The sequence below is a fragment of the Vipera ursinii genome (assembly GCF_947247035.1).
Source record: "Vipera ursinii genome assembly, chromosome: 3".
NCBI lineage: Eukaryota > Metazoa > Chordata > Lepidosauria > Squamata > Viperidae > Vipera > Vipera ursinii.
Window position 1 is genome coordinate 82,591,836 of NC_139516.1, and position 23,794 is coordinate 82,615,629.

Below are 23,794 nucleotides of genomic sequence, written 5' to 3' on the forward strand. Positions count from 1 at the left end.
GACTGGTTCAATGTGCTAGGAAACTTTCAAACCCATCTGAAGGACTGAAGATTGAGAAAGGAGCTTTACTGTCCAATCAACAATATAAGAATTTTCTATTGTTAACAAAGGGCAAGTAATAAAGTCAATATGTATATATAATAAAACTGGGCTTTCTGTAGTATGTTTAAGTGCAGCAAGGTTGCTCTATTTATTCTATTTTAATCTTTTATATAGGTCCAGGAAAATGTAACTGCTCTACTTGTAAAAATGGAATTAATTTGTATATCAGGAACTATAAAGCTACTTTTCAGAGTAGTTTTCAATAGAAATATTCATAATGCAGCATCTTTTTTGGGGGGAGGGGGGGAAACCACACACTTAAGCATTTTACACAAAATGTTTAACCTTTGACTCCAGGAATCAAATTTATAATAATTCTATACTTCTACTTTTTTAAAAAAAATCTAAAGAATCAAAACAGGGAAAATAACTCTCACAATTCACAGTAACCAAACTTACCCATCTAATATAAAGCCATTTAGATTTAAATATATGTATTTTTAATATATACTTATATTTTATGCTCACATTTAATATAATAGAGCTATGATTGATTTAAAGACTCTGGTCTTCTCTGAAGACATTTTAAAGGTTTTCATACATAGAATATGATTGCATAATACATTCAGCTGAAGGTTAGGCAAAGAGCATTCTTTTTAAATACACAGGTAGCAACCTGGCTGCCCCGAACCCACCCACCAATCCAGTCCTGCAAACACTTAACTGTGGTAGCAATTGTTTTTCGTCTGGTTTCTTTTAAATGCATCCCAAATCTGCCAAAATCCCCCAATTTGATCACTTCTGCACCAGAATTTCATTTTAGGTTCATTTGAATCGGTCTTTAAAAAAATTGCATCTTGGATTTCAATCATGAGTAGTAGTCCTGAGTATTTTTTTTTTAAACAAAATAGGCTCTACACTTTTGTACCACCATTTGTATCTTACATTCTACTCGGGGTGGTGTGGTGGTGGTGGTGAGAAGCTATACCAGGGGTAGGCAACCTTGGCTCTTTTATGACTCATGGACTTCAACTCCCAGAATTCCTGAGCCAGCGTGGAAGAGACCATTTGTAGCTCAGAGTTGAACTGTGGGGTCCTTGATGCTCTCTGAGCTTGATATACCTCCTTAATCTGTTTTTGAGCTGCTATTAAAAAAAATGGGATCAGAACTGACTGCTTCTAATTGGACTTTCTGGAGTCAGTTTGCAGTTCTTTTGTTTCACAGAAGTAATTTTAACGGCATGGAGAGGTGGGGGTGTAAACCCCAGCTTTCTTTGGACTCTACTGTGAGCAAAGGCCAGCCAGGTATTGTGCATTTAGGCATTCTTGACCTCCTCTGAAATCCTTGCACGGTTTCACCCAAATTAGCTAAGGAATCCTTTCCAAATAGAGATCGTTACTAATCTACCCATGTTTCCACGAAAGTAAGACCTACCCTGAAAATAAGCCCCAGCTTGATTTTTTTTGAGTGGGCCTAATATAAACCCCACCCCAAAAATAAGCCCTAGCTTTGGGGCGAGGCGCACACCTGAAAATCAAGCTAGGGCGGGGGCGGAGCTTACTACTGCCTCCCATGGATTGACACTTGCCTCACCAGCCCACTTCTTCTGCGGCCTAAGGAGCAGCTTCATTCTGCCCGCTGAGAATGGAGCTCGGGCTTCAATTCGCAGTCAGAGGCCTTTCCGGAAGGCGTCTGACTGCAAAATGCAAGCCGGAGCTTTATTTTCAGGTGCAGAATGAAGCTGCTCCTTTGGGCGCAGAAGAAGTGGGCTGGCTGGGCGGGGCTGTCGGTGCCGCTGTGGCCGCGAGGTCAGTGGGAAAGATCTCCCTCTCCCCCCCTCTGCAAAAATAAGCCCTGGTGCCTCTTTTGGAGGGGAAAAAAAATAACTCCGGGTCTTATTTGGGGGGAAACATGGTATATAGGCCCTGCAAATCTCTAAGGGGGACATGAAACAAACAACAAACTAAGATTGGAAGCAGGTAGTCCTCCCTTACTGATGGCCTCATTGAACAACTATTCAAAGTTACAACAGTGTTAAAAAATTGATTTGTGACCAGTCCTTGTATTTACAACATGATCACCATTCAGGTGTTTTGCAAACAGTGTGCCTTTACAACTGTTGCAGTGTCCTGCAGTCACATGTTTGCCATTTGTATGCTTCACAACTGGCTTGCAACAGTCAAGTAGTAGAGAAGGGGAAGTAAAATCTTAAATTGCGGTCACACGATGTCCCGCTTAGTGACTGTGGCACCTAGCAAAGGAGTCCCAATGGTGGCTGTTAAGCGAGCAATACCTATATTTTGGAATGGCCAAAATCTCAGGAAATCAGCTAATCTCACAAGATTTTTGTTTCCTTGTCCAAAATCTCATAAAATTTTAGATGGGATTATCACTATTGCACAATATTTTTTACATTTTTTAAAGTTTTTGGTGCCGGCAGTGACAATAATGATAACAATGAACTGATTCACATAGAAAATCAATAGTCTAACAGTTTGTGTTGAAGGAGAAGGTGTTTATAGGACTGTTCAACACATATTTAAATACCTCAGTTAAAATAATATTTATGTGGCATATTCATCTTGGTTCCAATTATTCACCAATATGACTATGCAAACTGAATTTATGTCATCTAAGCTTAAATGGGCACAATTTCTGATTCCCTTGCAACTGACCAGTAAGTTGCTCTAGTAAACAGTCAGATACAGAAATATGAAAAAAAAAATACTAACATCTGAAGTTATCAGAATAATACTTATGATAATCTGCAAAGGAACGACTGTGCTTATTTTGCTTTCAGTTCTCAAAATGATAACATAATATTTTTACAATTTCATGCCACTTCAAGTGTGACTTTGACATATTTCCAAACGTGAAACTGAGATGAATTGGAATCAAAGCATAAGAAAGCTTTTTTACAGGAGGCATCTCATTGCCATCCACGCTATATGTCATAAACAATAGCATGATGCAATAGTTGTCTCCACTGAGCAATAAACAAATGGGAAAAAATGTAACATGATTGAAAACTGGATCCACAATACTTGACCCTAGTGTTTTTCAATAACCCAAAGGGGGGGGGAAACCCTATTTTTTAAAGCAGAGCATTCTCATGGGACACAGAATTGAATCTGAATATTAGTTTATACTTTTAAAAGTCAGCAATATATACTTAATGGGTCATGTTAGGCATTGCCTTATGTATTCTACAAACATCTCCAGATACTTTATGGCCACGAATCCAATCAAAATGAATGTCTTACAATAGATGACTCTGAAAATAATGTAAAAGTGTCTTAAAAAATGGATCAGGGAACCATTTTAGTTTTTGTAGTCTTTCTTCCTTTGGTGAAGCATTCAGGCATGTCTAAGTTCAAAATTGGCCAATGAAATAACCCCATCCTGAACTTCCAGGTGCAATCGTAATACAACCCACCCATCCCTTTCCAGAATATAGCTTCATGGATGTATCACTGGGCATGGTCTTCACAGGAAAAGCAAGATTTCCCTATTTTGTCAATTGTCAGAGACAATTCTGCAAATTCACTCAGTGGAAATACATCTACGAAGCAACGTCTAAGACAGCAGTGAGCAGGGAGGCTGTTACATTTGCAAGCACATGTTACATCAGGGGTCTTCAAACTTGGCCCTTTTATGACTTGTGGATTTCAACTCTCAGAATTCCTCAGCCAGCGTTGAAGTCCACAAGTCATAAAAGGGCCAAGTTCCAAGACCCCTGTGTTACATCAATGGTCTCCAACCTTTTTGGCACCAGGGACCAGTTTCGTGGAAGACAATCTTTCCACAGACCGGGGCTGGGGGAGGAGCTTGCAACCTAGATCCTGCACATGCGCTGTTTAGAGAAGGGTTTTGTGCTCCTATGAGAATCTAATGCCTGATGATCTGAGGTGGAGCTGAGGCCATGATGCCATGGTACTGGAGAGCAGCTGCACATACAGATGAAGCTTTGCTCACTCATTTCCAGCTGTACAGCCCAGTTCCTAACAAGCCACGGACCGGTACTAGTCCATGGCCCGGGGCTTGGGGACTCCTGCCTTTCAATGAAGCAAGGCTGTGAGACAGGACTACCTGACGGCTTAATGCAAATTGGCACAAGACAAAGAGCAGGTGAAAAGCATGCAGTATACAAAGAGTATCTTGTAGAGAAATCTTAGCTTACAAGGGTGAGACTTAGCTGCTCCATCCTGGGGGGAAAAAAAGGTAGTTGCCAGTAAAGGGGCGGGGGGGGGGGGGGAATGGAGCAACCCTGAAAGCTACCCTAAGTATTCAAGCAAGCTTTTTTGGATATATGAGAAGGAAGGATAAGTAATTACAAATACCTAACCAACATGTATTTTTAGCCCCTGTATGCTGCTTTCCTTTCAAAAGCTTCAGTGGATATAAATCCCCTTAAATGGAGAACAGCACAACAGGGCCAAAAAGCTTTCCGAAGTCCAGCTCAACAATTACACAGTGACACAGCTACGGTGACCTGCGATGCGTTATCGGAGGAAATCAGTTTCAAATCTGGCATTTGAAACCACCCTGCCTTTGTGCACAGTGGGATGGGGTGGGGTGGGGGGAGCGAGGGAGGTTAAGAGGAAAAAAAAACACACCAAACCCCTTCCCCAGCTTATGAGACTGAAATCCCTTTGCCGACACCTGGCGTCTCCTGCTCGTTTGCAAAACTCAGCCCTGGGATTCTCTGGAGACAAAGCAGCATTTACAGGGGGCGGGGGACGTCGTGTTTCACATTAAGAACGTGCGGACCTTTGTACCCGGTCCACAGCTGCACAAAAAGAGTAGCTCCGTCATGCGTAGCCTTAGCATGCGGCGGGAGATTCGAGGACCACGTTTATCTGAGGGGGGGGAAAAGCCGAAAAAGAAGGAAACACCTTCTCATTTTTGCCAAAGAATCCAGACCAATGGAAGCAAAAGGCAACAAATAGCTGGGTTGTGGTTTTTTTTTTTGTTTTGAACCTCTGATCTCCGATGTTGCTGCATGCATTTCCATGCTGCCTCCTGTGTTAGGCCCTGCTGCTACTGGAACAAGGGGTGCTTTGTGTGCTGCCGATGCTGTGGCCGGCACTGCTGTTCTCAGAAGGTGGTGGCGAAGTGGGGACCTGCTGTCTTCCTTCTGGTTCTCCTGGAGGAGAGGAAGAAATAAACAAAAAGCAAGCTCAGAGTTACTTCTGGTGTCCTCACATTCTCCTGGCCGCCCCGGGGGAGGGGAGGGAAGGAGGCTCTTCAATTCCCTATTATTTAAGATGAGATAAGATGAGATGGAAGTGGGATGGGGTGAGATAAGAGGCAAGATAAGATAAAATGATAAGATAAATAGATAAAATAACCTTTATCGTCACTTTTTTTCCTGTGAACACACTGGCACAGATTGAAAATGAAATTCTGATGCCCCCTCTCAAAAGGATATACATACAAACATACATACATACATGTACGTACATGCACACGTTACACACACACACACAGACAGACACACACACATATACGCTCCAAGCAGCCAAACATTGACAAGACTAAATTCCCCCTTTTTTAAATTTCCCCTGGGATTCTCTAATGAATGTAACTGACTGCCCCAAAGTGGGATTCAGTGGGATGCGCAATCTAAAAGGCATTCAATTCTGTAGGTCCTGGGGCCAAGTGCCGCCTTTGGTCCCTTTCTCTGCTTCCTTTTTTTTAAAAAAATCCATTTATATCCCGCCCTTCTCCGAAGACTAAGAGCGGCTTACAAGCTTAGCAGTAGCTTTCATTCTATGTATATGCCTGCTTATTAGGGCTTTCACACACACCCCAAGTGGCATTATTACAAAGTCAGCTTAATTGCCCCCAACAATCTGGGTCCTTCCTTCCTTCCTTCCTTCCTAGACTGTTTAAAGAGACAAATCCACCAGTAACTCTCTCTGTTATTATTTGGGGAAATATTTTTGGGGGCGGGTGAATATGTTTTTGGCCACAGGAAGTAGAATTAAGGTTGTTGTTTTTTTCATTGTAACCAAAACACACTTTGGACTTTGGTTCAGTTCAAGTCTCTCATTTGTGAGGTTACTTTAGATATTCTTTCTTCGATCCCATAACTTTAGGTGCACAAAAGCCTTTCCGGACATTTGTGAACGCTATCTCTAGGTGAGAGAAATCCCCCCCTTTTTTTTTTCCTGAGATTTTTTTCCTTTTTTTTTTTTTGTAAAGCTTTCTTAGCGAAAACCAAAATAAAACCTGAGAATGTTTAAGGAGAGAAAAGCCACAATTCCTATATATTCCAAGTCCATTGCTTTCATTCCCTTAATGGGGCCCCTCAAGCTTTCTGCCAGGAAAACGATCTGCAAACTGTAGAACTGGCCGCATCCCCTGCTGCTGGGTCCGGTTACAGCGATGTTGTCACCCAGGCTACAAACCGCTCTATTACACAGCGTTGTGCACCAACCTCAGCTTATCAAGCCGCAATCTGTATATACAGTATTTTGCTCCAACTCTGTGGCCGTGAATACCTTTTCGTCTTTGGGGAAAACGGCACCTACAGCTGTCAATATCTGGATGGCAAAAAACAACAACCCGTCTCAAGTTTATTTCTCCCTCCCCTATTTCCTCTTTCTAGAAAACTTTCCAGAGATGCATTTTTCCCCCTCTTTCAACTATGGGGTTATGCCCCCTCGTCTCAGTGGCACAGATCTCTGCTGGGAATTTCAACCTTTCTTCCAGCATCTATCTCCCCCTTTTACAGAAAAGAAATCCTTGGTTTTTCTGTTGGAACAGCCTGTATTTTCCAATTGCTCACCTGTCACTCTTAAAATACATATAGTACAGACATGTTAAACACAAGGCCCGGGGGCCGGATCCGGCCCGCGAAGTGGTTTCATGCGGCCCGCGAAGCCATCCTGGAAACAGTGAGGGAACGGCCCCCACTGCCTTGGCCCTGAGACCCTCCTTCTGCCACAGACCCTCAGATCTGTCCCACTCCTGCCCAGGCCCCCATAGGCACCCTTGATGCGAACGATGTAGAGCTGGCCACGTCCACCCAGTAGGCCATACGCACTCTAGCCACGCCCACCCAGTAGGCTACGCCCACCCTGGCCATACCCACCCGGCCCCCTGAGGGCAACCGCAATGCTGATGCGGCCCTCAATGAAATTGAGTTTGACACCCCTGATATAGTACCTTAAAGACCTAAGAATAAGTTTGAGTAGCCACTACTGCATGGAAAATTGAGTGCTACAGTTGATTGGGTGAGTGACAGCCCAAATTTCACCCCTTCCTGATTCCATCGTACAACTTGCCATCGGGAGTTTGGGAGTCTTTAAAAATGTGAAGAAAGCAGATGACATACGGGTAGTCCTCAACTTACAACAGTTCATTTAGTGACCGTTCAAAGTTACAACGGCACTGAAAAAAAGTAACTTACAACCGTCTTTCACACTTACAACCACTGCAGCATTCCCCCATGGTCATGTGATCAAAATTCAGAGGCTTGGCCACTGACTCATATTTATGACGGCTGCCGCGTCCCAGGGTCACGTGATCCCCTTTTGCGACCTTCTTACAAACAAAGTCAAGAGGGAAAGCCAGATTCACTTAACAGCCATGTTACAAACTTAACAACTGCAGTGATTCACTTAACAACTGTGGCAAGAAATTTATTTATTTATTTATTTATTTATTTATTTATTTATTTATTTATTTATTTATTTATTTATTTATTTATTGGATTTATATCCCGCCCTATCTCCTGAGGGACTCAGGGCGGCTAACAACAACAAAAATCAAAGGTCTCTGTACAGTAAATTAAAATTAAAAATTGAAATAAATTAAAGATTAGTGTTAAAATTGTAAACATAATAAAATCCCTGTCAGTCCAGCTCAGCTAGGTGGAAAAGGAGTGTTTTGGGGCTGCGGCGAAAGGACTGGAGATCTGGGGCCATCCGAAGCTCAGGGGGGAGCTGGTTCCACAGGGCTGGCGCTCCCACGGAGAAGGCTCTTCCCCTGGGGGTCGCAAGCTGACATTGTCTAGCCGACGGTACCCTGAGAAATGTCGTAAAGTGGGGCAAAATTCACTGAACAAATGTTTCAACTTAGCAACAGAAATTTTGGGCTCACCTGTGGTCGTAAGTCGAGGACTACCCATATGTCAGTTTATGAGTTGCGACAAAAAAATGAATCTTCAGACCTATCCAAGAGGATTTTGGCAAGCAAACTATTCCTAGGAGTAAAGGGCCCTTCAGAAAATTTCTGAGGACAAAAGCTGGCTGGAAAGGAAGATTGTCCCTGAAAAGGCTTCTGATCACCGTTTTTCCAAACACTATTTAAAGTGGATGTTTTTTGTAAATGTCTCTATCCCAGCTATAGGCCATAAACAATCTTTAAGCCGCTTATGGTCATATGTATCTGAGTGCAACAGCATGTTCTTTATTATTCACACTGAAGAAGCCTGCCAATATGGCTCCTTTTCAAGGAGGTCTGTTTGCTTTTTCTACCCTCAGTACACTACACGTTCGCATACGCCAAACTCTCCCTTTTCTTCAGTCAGAACTTATTAAATGGAGTCTTCTAAGTTTTCCCCCAAATTATTGGGAGGGGGGGGAAGAGGAAGGGAGAGCAGGTTGCATAATCTTGTTATTTGAAAGCAGAGATCTTCCGAGGTGCTTAACTAGGAAAAGTTACACACGTTTTGAAAACGGCTTTCCTGTGAGTTCAGACTAATAAATAATAAGACTGTTCTTGGCCCTTTGCATTCGCTGGATGGACTCGTCACGTACAAGGAAGGGTGGGTGGGAAGAGGGGATCTGCAAAGGAACGTCTTTTCTGTACCTATTTGTTGAGAGCTCCATGGACATGAGCAAAAGTTTGACATCTGAAAGAGTTACTTGTATTCAAACCACGAATTGGAAAACTAATAAAAGTTCAGCCACTGCTGAATAAATTGTTCAAACAAGGCGTATATGCTGTTCCCTCTCACCAAGCAGGCAAGGAGGATTTAGGGAATTATCCCAAACTGCCTAATCCCGGATAGGCCATAAACACATTCAAATGATCAAATATTATCTCAGGAAACCAGCTATATAAGGTTCAAATACACGCACAGCCCCATTCCCTTCTATTTGCTTCTCACTTAAATGCGCAAATCCTGAGTGAACAAGCCAATAATTAATCGGAATTTTCCATCAGGAAACCATGTTTAATAACTTCAGGTAAGACAGGACATGGTATTATAGTTTACAATTGCTTTCCATATCCTGGTTTGTTTGGAAGCTACTAGTTGTAGTTTTTGATTTAGACAGAATTTGAAGTTGCTATTAGAGGCAACTGTCTCACTTAGCCACCACTTGTGTAAGGCAGAATTAAGTAGGAGACAAGATCTGATTGCTCAAAACCGGACATTGCTTTTCCCACACTAACTCTGATTCCTAAATGATAGGAAACTGGATTCAGATGTATCAAAGCCAAGTCAAATACTTTAGAAATAAATGAGGCATTTAAACAGGAAAGTAAGGTGATGTTTTCTTCCACACTTCTTTAATCTATGGCAGATGTTCCAAAACTGTGTTAAATGGACCGTCTCCATCTCCTTATATTATCATAATGCAAACACAACAGAACAAATTTCTTGACTGAGGTGCCTCTTTTTTCTGTTGTACCAAAGCTCTTCTTCTTATGGTTTTAGGAAATAAAGATTTTCCTTGCTAATAATTTCTTCCACAGAGGACCAGCAATTTCCCTCCACCCCACCCCCAATACGGTATCCCCAATTTCTTCTTCCTGCAGCGGGAACAAAGTGGATTAAGGTAGTACAGCAATCTAGATACAAAAGACAAAATGTGATTTGGAGCATGTTTGGCCATGCGTGTTGCATCTGTGGAAAATGCCTTAAAGCAAAGTATCTCTTTGTAAAATCTCATTTCATCTGCGAAAGGTAAGCCACAGGAGCTCAGGAAAAGACCATTTTTAAAAAAATATTCCCATTTTACCCTTTGAAGCCATCATCTCTGCAGAGCCCTAATGTGTACATTATACACCAAAACGGCACTGGAAAATGATTAGGAGAGAAGGGCTAATTACCCGCATCAAATTAAAATCCCAATGATTGATACAAGAGAGAAACATTGGGAGGTGCTCTCTTTTCATCCAATGAATTTATGAATTGCACAAATGTTAGCATCAATACAGTCACTGGTGTGCCTCAGTTTTCAGTCATAAAGCAACATTCCTTTATGGTGACCTGAAGAAATTTCCACTCCTAAGAAGCGTGTCCACACATTTTCATTCATCTGCACACAAATCTTTGTATTGGCTCATACTCAATTTTATGTGTCAAAGTCGAAATTTTGTACTTCCATATGTAATCACGGATAAAAATCTTACTATAGCAGTGATGGCGAACCTTTTAGAGACCGAGTGCCCGAACCGCAACCCAAACCCCACTTATTTATCGCAAAGTGCCAGGGCCGCATCAGCATTGTGGTGCCCTCAGGGGGGATGGGGTGTGTGGCCCCCTGGGTGGGCATGGCTGTGGTGGTATGGCAGACTGGCCACCTTGATGTTGCTCGTGGGGGGATGCCTGTGGGAGCTGGGCAGGATTGGGAGAGATCCAGGGGGGGTCTCTGGTGGGTGGTGCAGTGGGCAGGAGGTTCGCCCTGCAGGGTGAGGACGGGGTTAGGGTGGGGATGCCATTGCTGCGGGGCAAGGCAAGGTGAGGCAGGGGTGGCTGCTGCCTGACACTATCGGCCCCCGCACAGAGAGGCCAGCGAGTGCATGGGGGCATGCTCTACCACCTCTACTCGAGCTTGCTAGCCGGTTGCTTCACCTCCTTTGTGCTGGGTGGGGCTGCCACTCCGGGCTCCGGCGGTGGCCTAATGGACCTGCGCAAGCTGCTGGCGGTGGCAGCAGGTGTGCCCAGAGAGAGGGCTCTGAGTGCGCCTCTGGCATGTGTGCCATAGGTTCGCCATCACTGTACTATAGCAATCCCTTGGTTAATCACATCTAACCTTGCTTTTGTTTTCAAGAAAGCCAAAATCATCTTCTGAACACATATTCTTTTCTTTTTCTTAGTGGATCGGTAATGTTTGTTTAGGTACTTGGGTTTCCTCTGCCATCTTACACCCAACCACAACATGGATCTATCCTTATATTCTTTGCAATTCAATGAAGGAGCTCTCTATGATTCTTTGAAAGAAAGCCTCAGGAAAGTCAGTGAACCTTATTTCCAGAGAAATGGCTACAGAATGGTTGCCTCAGTCTCTATTAAGACATGTTGTCGTGAATGCCAATTAACATATTTAAATGTTTTTTCCATTTTCCATTCAGATGCCAGATGCAAAATTCCACTCCTACTTGCGACAGCTACGTTTTTCTCTATCCTTTCAATGTATTAGCTGCAATTCACGTTATCTTAAAATTGCCAAGTTTGAAAAAGAACAATGCTATGGTCATTTAATGTGTTATGTAAATATTCTCCACACTTGAAACTCTACTGTTCAAAAAGAAATCCTTTTAATGACAAACTATTAATCAGGAGAGGCCTCTATACCAATCCTTCAGGGGCTTGTATGTTTCAAGGCAAAGCAATGGCTCGTGAACAGGGTCAGTGTTCCAGATACACTGTGCAATTTGGGAAAAACATCCGACTCACCTGTGCGGGAATAGATAAACCATAAAGCTCCTGTTAGCAGCGCACCTATCATAAAAGCTGCGAAGGCAATTCCCACAACTGTCAACGTGTCCAGGCCGTGTACAACAGCTGTGAAATTCAGAGATTAGAGAGAGGGGAAAAAAAATCAACACATTTGTAACACAGAATCAAAGATATTTTACTAGCATTCAGAAAGAGAAAGAAACAAAAAGCGAGGGCATTTTTCTTCCCCTAAATTGCATTTTTTTTAATTGAAAAGTTTTAAAATACATTTTATCTTTAACAATCCCTCCCTCCCCCTCCCCTACCTATCCCTCCCTACCCCTCCCCCCTCTCCCCCCCCCCCGACTTCCCAGAGCTAAGTACAAGGTATAAAAACAGAAAACAATCATAAACATCCATATGCTAACAACAATAAACTCTTAAATCTATCGCCCTCTAACTCATATAAAATAACTACAAACAATATTAATATTACATATAAAAAGAAAGAAAAAGAAAAAAAAAGAAAGGAAGATTCATTCAAATGCTAAGTGAAACTTTTTAGTCCCATATTTCTTCTGGATATATTCAATCCATTTTTTCCACTCCATAATATAGCGTTCTTGCGAGTGATCTTTCAAATAAGCCGAGATCTTTGCCATTTCTGCCAGGTCAGAAACCTTTAAAGTCCATTCCTCTAAATTGCATTTTGTAATCAGGATTTGGCACCTTTTTGGGCTCACCAAATATACCTCAAGCTCTTTTTGGCCCCAAATAGGCTTATTCGGTCCCTCCCTCTCTTTCTGGCCCAGGTCAGCTTTGCTTTCTGCTCTCTATCGGGGATGGTGAGAAGGAGACAGAACAGTACAGGTAATCCTCAACTTACAACCACTCATTTAGCGACTGTCTAAAGTTACAATAGCAGTGAAAAAAGGGAATTGTGATTGTTTTTCACACTTACGGCCGTTGCAGCATCCCCCTAGTCCAGGGGTAGGCAACCTTCTGGGAGCTGAAGTCCACGAGTCATAAAAGAGCCAAGGTTGTCTACCCCTGCCCTAGTCACATGATCAAAATGGCTTTATCAACTGGCTGATATTTGTGATGACTGCAGTGTCCCAGGGTCATGTGATCACATTTTGAGCCTTCTGACAAGCAAAGAAGTCAGATTCACTTAACAGCTGCAGGGATTCACTTAACGACTGTGGCAGGAAAGGTCGTAAAATGGGGCAAAACTCACTTAACAACTGTCTCGCTTATCAACAGAAATTTTGGGTTCAACTGTGGTTGTAATTTGAGAACTTCCTGTAGATGTTCAAGCTTCATGCTAATTCCGGCAAATTGTTGCCCATACAACAAGAGAAAGCTGGGTTGAAAAAAGCTGGTACAGAGATTTGGGAATCACAACGTCATGCCAAAGGAAAGTCTCAACAACACCATTTAATACATCTTCGGTTAGTGTGGCCTGTCATTTCACAAGAACAAAGCAGAGAAGCAGGATATAATTTTAAAATGTAGCTCTGTTATGAACAACTTCAGCCTGGTAGGTTTCCCGCTGATTTCTGCTTGTTTTTAAGTTGGAAAGACCAAAATAACTCGCTTCTCTAATTTTAGCCTCCTTAGTTTTGAAGTCACGCTTGTGCCTTTGAGGTAAGGCAGGATAAACTCATTCAAATAATTAAATAACACGACTGCCAATTCTGCTCCCTCTCCCCAATGTCTTCAGCATATTAAGTGGGGAGCGGAAAAGCCGTCAACCAAGCGGGAGTGCCAGCTTGAAAGTCAGCAAATAACATAAATAGAAACAATTGTTTTTCACGTTTGGCAGCAGTTTTAATTACGGAAATCGGTTCCAGGCTGTAATATGGAGCCTGCTCTGGGAGAGGCAGGATAATCTGTGTGAGTGTACATCTGGTTCCTGAAAGCCTGGCTTTGAACATGTGCTGAGCAACGGTAGTCACTTCCAGCCCTCAGAACTTTCACTCTTTTTATGCATGGATAGGTACAAGGTGGAGCCTCGTTAATTCCTACTGAAGTTCGGCTCCAGCTTATCAAGACAATAAGGACACTTTCTTTTGCCGCTAATTTCACTGGAAGGCCATCCTAATTCGGAGTGCTCTCTCTCTCTCTCTCTCTAAATTTGCAGGATTCTTTTTTAAATTCCCAGGATTCTTTTATTTTTTGCCATGTATCTCTATACATTTGACCTAGACTGTGATGTTTCTCTGTGTCATATATATGTATGTGGGGGTGGGGTATATGCATAATGGTATTTTTTTGAGAGCTGAATGCAACAAAATTTAATTTTAATGTATGCCGATTAGATTAGCATTTAAACTGATATTCTACTCAACTCTACTCTATTCCCTCAGCTAACTGCTGACAATGACACCACCTTCTTCAACACCACAGTATTATGTATACAGGTAGTCCTTGACCTATAACCACAACTGGGACCAGAATTTCCATTGCTAAGCTAGGCCATTGTTAAGTGAATTGCAGCTGATTTTATGACCTTTTTGCCATGGTTGTTAAGCAAATCACCATGGTTGTGAAGTGAATCCTGCAGTTGTTAAGCGAATCCAGATTCCCCCATTGACTTTGCTTGTCTGAAACCAGCTGAGAAGATTGCAAGTCATGATAACATCACCCTGGGACCCTGCAACCATCTAAATAATTGCCAGTTGCCAAGTCCTCAAAATTTCGATCATGTGTCTGTGGGAAAACTGTGACGGCCGTAAGTGCAAGGACCAATCGTTAGTCACTTTTTTCAGTGCCGTTGTAACTTCGAATGGTCGCTAAGCGAATGGTTGTAAGTTGTACTATTTATTTATTTATTTGGATGTCATACAATTTCATTTCTACATGGCCTGTACATGTCTTATTTGATTTTTTAAAAAAAGTTTAGAGGGCTTGCTCAGGCAAAGTAGCAAGCAAAGATGGAGGCCATGGATCTAGCCATTGGTGAACCCAGTGGTGGGATTCAGCCAGTTCGCACCGGTTCAGCAGAACCGGTAGCTAATGTTTTGTTGCCCAGGCCCACACAGAGTACCGGTTGTTCACATATTTGAATCCCACCACTGGGTGAACCCCATTCACCAATCACCATAGTTTTATTAATTTAAATATTATTTATTTTATTTTATGGATAATATTATGTATATTTACTTCTACGGCCCAAGATGGAGAATTCTTGTCTTAAGCCCCTTTTCCAGAGCAAATTTCTTGAGACTTGGATGTATTCCAGGGACAAATGGGAATTTGAACCTGAGGGCCTAATGACTCTTTGGCAGGTTCCCCACATTAGATTAATTAGATTAGATTAGATTAGATTAGATTAGATTAGATTAGATTAGATTAGATTAGATTAGATAACCTTTATTGTCATTTTTTTCCTGTGGGCACAACGGCACACGTTAAAAATGAAATTTAGTTGCTTGCTCTCAAGTGTACACATACATAACACACATTTAAAACATACTATATACAACATATGTATGCATATATGTACACATGGGCTTTCTCCTAAAGAAAACCCCTGTTTCTCTGCATAAGTCATACATTCAAAAGGTTTAAAACCATTCTCAGTTCAGCTGAGAATGAAAGAGTGAAGAGAAGAGCAACAAAGATAATAAGACAGGCTCAATCGTATGGTGAACGGCTAAGGGGCTGAGGGAACCAGGTGTGGCTACCTAATGAAGAGAGGGCTTAAGGGTGACGTAATCGCTATCTCTGGTACTTGAGGGGCTCTCACAGAGAAGAGAGGGTGAACTTATTCTCCAAAGCACCTGAGGGCAGAACAAGAAGCAATGGGTGGAAACTCATCAGAGAGAGATCCTGACAGACAGAACGATTAATCAGTGGAACAGCTTGCCTCCTGCAGTTGTGGGTGCTACATCACTGGAGGTTTTCAAGAAAAGATTGGACAATCATTTGTCCTGGATGGTATAAGGCAGGGGTAGGCAACCTTGGCTCTTTTATGACTCGTGGACTCTCAGGAATTCTGGGATTTGAATTCCACGAGTCATAAAAGAGCCAAGGTTGCCTACCCCTGGTATAAGGATACCTGCCTTGGATAGGTGATTGAACTAGAAGACCTCCAGGACCTTCCAACTCTGTGATTCTATTCTATTCTATTCTATTCTATTCTATTCTATTCTATTCTGTTCTGTTCTGTTCTGTTCTGTTCTGTTCTGTTCTGTTCTGTTCATTTCCTAGATGTAGTTCTTTAAAAATAAGTTGAACTATATATACTTACATGGTGATCCTTCAGAAGGATTTAAGTGGTAGGATTTATCTGCCAAAAAAAAAGGAAAGAAAATTTTATACCCATCAGAAATTCTTAAGTAGAATCTGTAACCTAGTAAGAAATCCAGTTAAACTGACCAAATCTAAGTGAGAACATGAAGAAGAGGAACAAAAATCTATCTCATTAACTGTCTTTGGTGAAATAATCTTGAAAAACGCAAGCAACCAAAGTTACCAGGTGCTGTCCAATTATTGCCAAATAACAAGTATTGGCTTTTTCTGTAAAGAATTTGATTTCACCCTTGAGGTAATGGTAAAATAGATACGGTTATCCCAAAGACTAAATAAGTAAGAGTAAGTTGGAGACATGTAAATCCAAGGCACCAAAATAATAAAGAGGCAAACTTATTTTACTCCCAAAATAGTTTGCATAAAACAGTTTCTCCCAGTCGAGAGACCTTTCAGAAATGTGGATTTCAAAACCCAGAATTCCCTCAGTTACTGTTGAGAGATGAAGCCCACAGATTCTGACTCCGATTGCAGAAGACAGGCGCGTGACATCTACCTAGGATTTAGCCGTCACCAGTTTACCAAAACCATGATTAACATTCATATCTTAATATATATTTAACATATATATTTGTACAATCTTCCATTTCCTGTGCTGCTTTCCACAGTCTTGGAAAGCAAATGAGTGGCACCAGAGTAACAGAAAATGCAAACTAATTAATAAAAGAAAACCACATAGTAGCCAGAAGTCAAACATTTCTAAATATGTTTCTCATTTCACGAGGACTGAATTCACTATAGCAATGGAGTCCTCTACATACAGTAATCCAACTTTGCAACATTGAAAAAAATATCTGGAAGGATTTGTTTTCTCTTAAACATGCATCTATATTATCCTTGATCACCATTAATGGGAGTCACGTGTGTAACACGTGGAGAGAAAAGCGAATTGTGGAACTGAACATTCTGTTCTGATTCTGTATCTATGGCATCTCCAAGTTTCTTTATTTGGCTTCTAATGCAGATCTAACAGGAATGGATCCAATAATATGGTTTGTAACAATGCACACAACAAATGGCCTGCTTTGCATCAAAATCTGTGATAACTAATGTCTTGGAGATGCAACTCTTATTTAGTTGCTATCATTTCTAAGCCTTACAAATTTGCTCTTAGTTCATAATGACAATGGACCACAAGGGGCTTGCTTCATAACCAAGAGGGTGTATGCTGCATGCTGGTGCCCATTAAGCTGAATGTCTGAAAAATTCTAGGACACTTTCCAGTAGACATCCCACAATAAATTTTACCAGCCCTTGGTTCACTATGTTTATTATCAAACTCTTTTCTCTTCTAAAATAAGAAAAATCTAAAAAGATCTAGACAATATTTGGTTTAATTTAAACTACTGAGGTATTAGTTTCCTTAGAGAATTGAACCCAAATGACATCCATTCTTGCTGATCCAATGAGGCATTCTGCTAACTATTGAAATTCATGAGAGATTATAGATATGGCCAGAAAAACACAAAAAAGCAAGCATTTTAATTGCATTGTGCACAGAGACCAAATATTTCGGGATTGTCCTCACTGGATTCGTTTGTGTCAAGAATAAAGATTTGCAAAAACCCCTTGAGGTCTCAAATAGCTAAGCGGAAACAGTTGTTCTTCTCACACCCCAAGCAGTGCACCATGGGATACCATCAATTGCTTAAACGCCAAGAAGAACTCTGTGACTGAGGTTAAGGGATTTCTGATCTTCAGCTTTCTTTTTTTAAAAAAAAAATCCCTTAGAAAGCATTCCAGAATTTGAAACAGCGCTTGCATAGAAGTGAAAGATTTTGATCTCCATCTGAAAGCACTGATTCCCTCTAATTAATGTGCCATGTCAACACCAAATGGAAGTATGCAAGGTTGAGATTTTAAAAAATAAGTAAAAAATGCTCATTTGCTGCTATTGTTAGAGGGGCCCCAAAGAAAGATTATTTTCATATACCCATGCATTGTTAGCTGGGCTCCCGAGCTTTTGCCATCCATATGAATCAACCCTGATTTTGAAAACATTGGTCCAACTTCAATTGGTTAAGATTGGCTGTGGCACTTGCCATGTTTAATCACCTATTGCTTTTTTCAACTCTATTTTATATTCTCTCTTTACAACCTACAATATGGGGAGATTATATTCTGTAACATTCTACCATTTTTCCATTCATCAAGTGGGGGGGGGAGAGGAAGAGGAGAGAAAGGAAGCACAACAGGGATATATTTAAACAAAACAACAACAACCAGTTCCAATACAGGATGAATAAGGTAATGTTGGCTTAAATAGCTCTTTCCAAGTTGGCAGCTATTCTGGTGTGTGTGTGTGTGTGTGTGTGTGTGTGTGTGTGTGTGTGTGTGTGTAGGGATTGTATATTCCTCAGCTAACAGTAATGCCTGAATAATTTGAGACAGAAATCAGAATTTTGGATGTGGATTATGTCCTGGTTTATCAATGTCCTTCCAACTAAACAATGAAACGAACCTTTAAATGCAACATCATTTATAAGGAATGTTCATAGCACTCAGTTACAAAGAGGCAAAAAGGATACGTATTTATCCAGCACTTCAGATTTCTGGCAGCTTCAAATTAAAAATAAATAAAAAATTAATACACACCACACAGGACTGTTTCTTGTCTCGTATGGGGTAGAGAGAAAAGGGGGAAGATTATATAGCACTAACAAATATATTTAGAGAGACAAGGATTCCCTTTGTAGCGTGATCCTCTTCTTAGTTCTATCTGTGCAAATAATTTCGGGTTATCAAAACGACTGCAAATTTTCTCTGAACACACGAAACTATTTGTATGTTAATATCGGATGGGTTCAGTGAACCAATTAACTGCATTAGGTTAATTTAATTGGTCAGAAGCCTCAGAAAACTAAATTCCAAATAATATGAGGAGCATTTTAAGAGAAAAAATTGTGTGAGAGAAGGAAGTCAAAATAGAAAGTAGAAGTGTGGATTGTGGACTTGGACGTGAAGCACCAGAAAACAAACTGCATACGATAGAAAAGTTTTATCCGAGCAGATGGAAAGTAAGGGTGTGTGTGTGTGTATGTATGTGTGTGTGTTAACATACCAATATAATCAGTCCTCAATTTATGACCACAATTGAGCCCAAAATTTATGTTGCTAAGTAAGAAATTTGTTAAGTGAGTTTTCGCCCCATTTTACGACTTTACTCACCAAAGTTGTTAAGTGACTCATTGCAGTTATTACATTGGTAACACGGTTGCTAAGTGAATCTGGCTTTTCATGTGACCCCCCGGGACACTGCAACCATCATAAATGTGAGTCAGTTGCCAAGCATCCGAATATAAATGTAAATCATGTGACCATGGGGATGCTGCAACGGTCATAAGTGCGAAAAATGGTCCTAAGTCACTTTTTTCAGTGCCGTTGTAACTTCGAATGGTCACTAAATGAATTGTTGTAAGTCGAGGACTGCCTGTAAGGCTAAGGCTAAGGGTAATCTAGAGATTTGTTATTTACTGTATATATTTCCTCCTCCTGAAAAAAGAGATTAACGATCATACTGATACAAGGAGGAAAAAAAAGGAATCCCTTCATATTTCTAAATATATATTGCCATTTTCTTTGTTGGTCGTCTTTATTAACAGAAACATATTATGCCATGGAACATTTTCAATATATATGAAGTTCCGTTACAATGTTTAAATAAGTATTTACAGCCCCAAAGAAAGAAATCATACAGCTTTCCCAATATCTATAGCATAATGAACAGCTGGAATCAATTGGGCAGCATCATTTAATGTTTATGAATTCCATATATAGAAGCAAAATACATTCCTTTATGAATCCTTGGCCAAATTGCACTTGGAAGAAGATTTAAGAAAAAGATGAGTGCAAACAAATATTAGTGTTTAAAAAATAATGGTGTCTTATAAATCAGGAATAATAATAATAATAATAATAATAATAATAATAATAATAATAATAATAATAATAATATCACCACCAGAATGCAAAATTGTATATGCCTGAGGCAAATATGTTCAGTACCTTCTGGTCTCCCTTTAGTTATCACAGCAAGAGGTTTGGTGAAGGTTTTCTTATTCTGCATCATTGCAAAGATCATATCAACATTAAGAAAGGTACACGCTTCATCTGGATGGATACACTGCAAGATGGAGACAACAGGCAGCTTGTAAGATCAGGGACTCACTGAAAATATTTATATTATCACAGCAAATGTTCATCATCATCATCATCACCATCATTATCAGTATTTAGTAATATTTACTCAAGAAAGGACAAAACTTAAAAACATTTTCCAGGAATGTTTGCAAGAATTCCTTCCAGTTACATTTCAACTTTTCCTTGATACTTGAGTTACTTAAAACTCTACCAATCCCATCACAAGACCCTCACTTGACACTCCCACACCTGAAGCCCTTAAGTAGAACCCTGACACTGACATCCCCCAAACTCCGCTGAAGAAGTTACCTAGCCTGGTAACAAAACATTTGGAAACCAACCTTCAAGCTTGGAGAACGAACCTTCACCCTCATCCTACACCCGAGCTACAGATATTCACCACTAATGCAAACGCTACCGATTCTCAAGGCTGCAGAGAGTCTCTTTTGTACAATGTCCACTTGTTGCTTCACAACTGTGTTGAAAAGGTTCTTCTGTTTCCTACCCCACTTGCTATCTTCATTAACCCAATGATCACAATAGGTAATGAGACTAGACAAGATGACTGTTGATCTGCTCTAAGACGGTTCAGGTTTTTTCCCCCGAGTAGAAAAGTAATATTGCCCATTTTAAAAAGATGCTGATTATTTTAATGTTTTGGAACAAAGAGACCTTTTTTTACCTGTTTAGAGATATTTACTACATCCATAAAACAAATATTCTATGTGAGATAAACAATTAAAAAATGCAGAAATTGTTTAATTTTATTTTCCTTCAAAATCCTCTGAAGCAGATTAACCTAAGAATACACCAGTAGAGGTTCAGAAACAATAGCATTATTTTATCTCAGCAGGATCTGGAAAATTAGTGCTAATGCATTGTTTACAATAAATGTGATGAGCACTGAATAGTTTAAGTAAACCTGAACCGCTTCAACAACAGAACACAATTTCTATCTTATCATAGTGGAAAATAACCATTTAGTGGCTGGATGGAGTCACTGAAGCAGTAGGCGTGAGCTTAAATGGACTCCAGAAGATGGTAGAGGACAGGAAGGCCTGGAGGAATGTTGTCCATGGGGTTGCGATGGGTCAGACACAACTTCGCAACTAACAACAACAACAATATATCATGCCGTCAAAAGCTACAGCAGTTTTCACTGGGAAAACTCAACATATATTGTCCTACTGCTATTAATTGCAATTATTCCTAAGTTTATTAACCTTTGGGAATCTATTGTAATGACAATTTATACCAAGTAGCTTCATGAATGAAGGCAAATGTACATGTCCCAGGATAATGTTTCAGGATCCAATGTGGGTCAGTCACTAGGGACCAGATGTTTAGTCTTCCAAGCTTTCAGACTTATGCTGAAGCCCACCTACAGAGAACTTCTCTCTCACCAGAATGTGTGCTTTGGCCTATTCTATACCTAGTATTTATGTGGCACCCGGTTGGGTGTGGCTTCTTACATTCTGATCAACCAATAAGAAGCCACACCCACTCAGCCGCCATATAAATACTACGCATAGAATAGCCCAAAGTACACATTCACGTAGAGAGATGTCCCCAGAGGATGGGCTCCAGAACAAGTCTGAAAGCTTGGAAGACTAGACCTCTGTTCCCAGTGACCGACCTGGATTGGATCCTGCAAGTAGCTTCAGCTCACCTACGTTCAAATGAATTAACCCCAGTGGTTAAACTGGCCTTCTTGAGAGAATTTTTCACCTCCCAGAAATGCTCAGCTGACATGGCACAATGGTGGAACTGGTCCAACAACAAGGAACGCACAGGTTGGGCAAGATGAATGGATTATTAGAATAACTGATATAGGCCTGTCTTGTATGCCTGAGGAACATCCTGGGGAAACACAGAATATTCTTTGGACTAACAGCCCAATCTTACAATGGGCAAAATGCTAGTGGTCAATTACAGTCTAAGGTCTTGCTACAGAAGATCTTCCAAAACCGATCATCCCTTCTGACTCAAATGCTTTCAGGAAATGGAGCTGTATATATTATTCTTTTTTAAAAAAGCTTGTTTTGAATGTAAAGAAGAATGAGACGGAGGAGGAAGCATAGGAAAAAAAGGGGAGGAATAACAACAAAATACCTATTAGGTTACATACAAAAAATACCAATCAGCCACATTTTTAGAAAAACCATTAATCCTTGACCACATGAAATTATATTCATCAGTCTTTCTTTTATGCTGGAAAAGAGCCAATTCCGAGCATTCATATCAAGCCCTACCTCAATATTATAACAGCTCCAAGTGCAGAGGAGTAGCTTCACACTGTACAATCTATTCTAGAAAAACTCACTGTTACTCATGTAGAAAATGTATCGGTTAACATTATCTGTGGCAAATTGGTTTTAACCAATCAGTCACACTTACAACTTCTTTGGCTACACTATTGTGTAAAGTAGCTTCCCCAACTTGGCACTCTCCAGCTATGCAACTCCCAGCCAAAGTCTAAGGCTGGGTTTCTTAAACTCAGGGCCATGAGCCCCCTTAAGAAATGTGGCCAGAGTCACATTTTAAAACAAAAACAAAAACTGGGCATGCAGAGGCAAAGAGACAGCATGGCAGCAATGTTTTGTTTTGTGCTTTTTCTCTGCAAGTTGGTTGTTGGTTCATCCAAGGCAGAACACAAGCAAGTTTTGACAACACTCCCCGGGGCTGTCAAACTCCATCTGCATGCTGATCTCTACCTTCCCTGTTCCAATCTGTAGCAGGAAATTGCAAATTGCCAAGTATGCGACTATCCGTGATTTCTTGATTGAAATTACATTATAAAGAGCATGTGGTATGTTTATTTCTGGCCCAGCTTTAACCTTAATGCAATCAATAGTTTTCTTCATCTGACATTCATTTTAGAACTTTGGCTTTCTCTATTTTCTTTTTCAGTGATTCACATGAAATAAGCAAATTCTTAAGTTTCTTCAGAATTGTTAACCTACCAGAATGGATGCAGTGTAGGTGAATCAGACTATGTATGATTGGTGCTCTCAGAAAACAATCTATGGCCACCTTTGTTGTTAGATCCACACATTAACCACACACACACACACACACACATTAACCACACACATTAACCACAACGAAGGAAGTTTTGGCCTAAGTTTTATGTTAAAATTCTTAGTGGTGGTGTAGATTGCAGCACAAGGCAATTACAGATGTGTGTTTCTGTGTGCCAGAAAGAGAGAAAGGGACAGGAATCTTCTCACAAATTACCTGAGCTAATCCTGGAATATCTTTCTCTTTCTTTGTGCATAAAGTCACCTCACAGTGTAGAAAGAGAAGAGAGCTGTTGAATGTGGATTTGAATAAGAAGCTAAATCGCTTTTTGTCGGTCTGTGTGTTCGGTACAGGAAAATTAGCTTTCGGAACATTGAAGAATCTTACAGACTCATCCTTCGGACAAACATTTTCAATAATGGTAAATTCTGACATTCGATCAGGATAGGAATTTGGTGAAATAAAGCAAGTTTGGATTACAAAGCCCAGGGATCTCTCAGCCTTTGTCAGAGAAATCTGCACAAGAAAAGAAAAATAGATTATGCTACATTTAATGTTTTTGAAGACTGCAGAGCAGTATAATAAAGACAGTCAATCAGATGTTGAATACCTTGGCTACCCCTCCCACTTGGAGAATCTGCAGAATTAAGAAACCT

At 40.6% G+C, this 23,794-nt stretch overlaps 1 protein-coding gene across 1 annotated transcript in view; it reads right to left on the reverse strand.

The window, feature by feature from the left end:
* Nucleotides 1-342: 342 nt before the first annotated feature.
* The window catches only part of TGFBR3 (transforming growth factor beta receptor 3), an 80,108-nt gene continuing 56,656 nt past the window's right edge, over nucleotides 343-23,794 (reverse strand). Inside the window, exons 10-14 of the mRNA XM_083359323.1 lie at nucleotides 23,355-23,654; nucleotides 19,983-20,100; nucleotides 15,919-15,957; nucleotides 11,682-11,789; nucleotides 343-5,189 (exon numbers count right to left, since the gene is read on the reverse strand). Coding sequence (XP_083215449.1) covers nucleotides 5,071-5,189; nucleotides 11,682-11,789; nucleotides 15,919-15,957; nucleotides 19,983-20,100; nucleotides 23,355-23,654 — 684 coding nt within the window. The 3' untranslated portion in view covers nucleotides 343-5,070. The remainder of the gene's footprint in view (nucleotides 5,190-11,681; nucleotides 11,790-15,918; nucleotides 15,958-19,982; nucleotides 20,101-23,354; nucleotides 23,655-23,794) is intronic.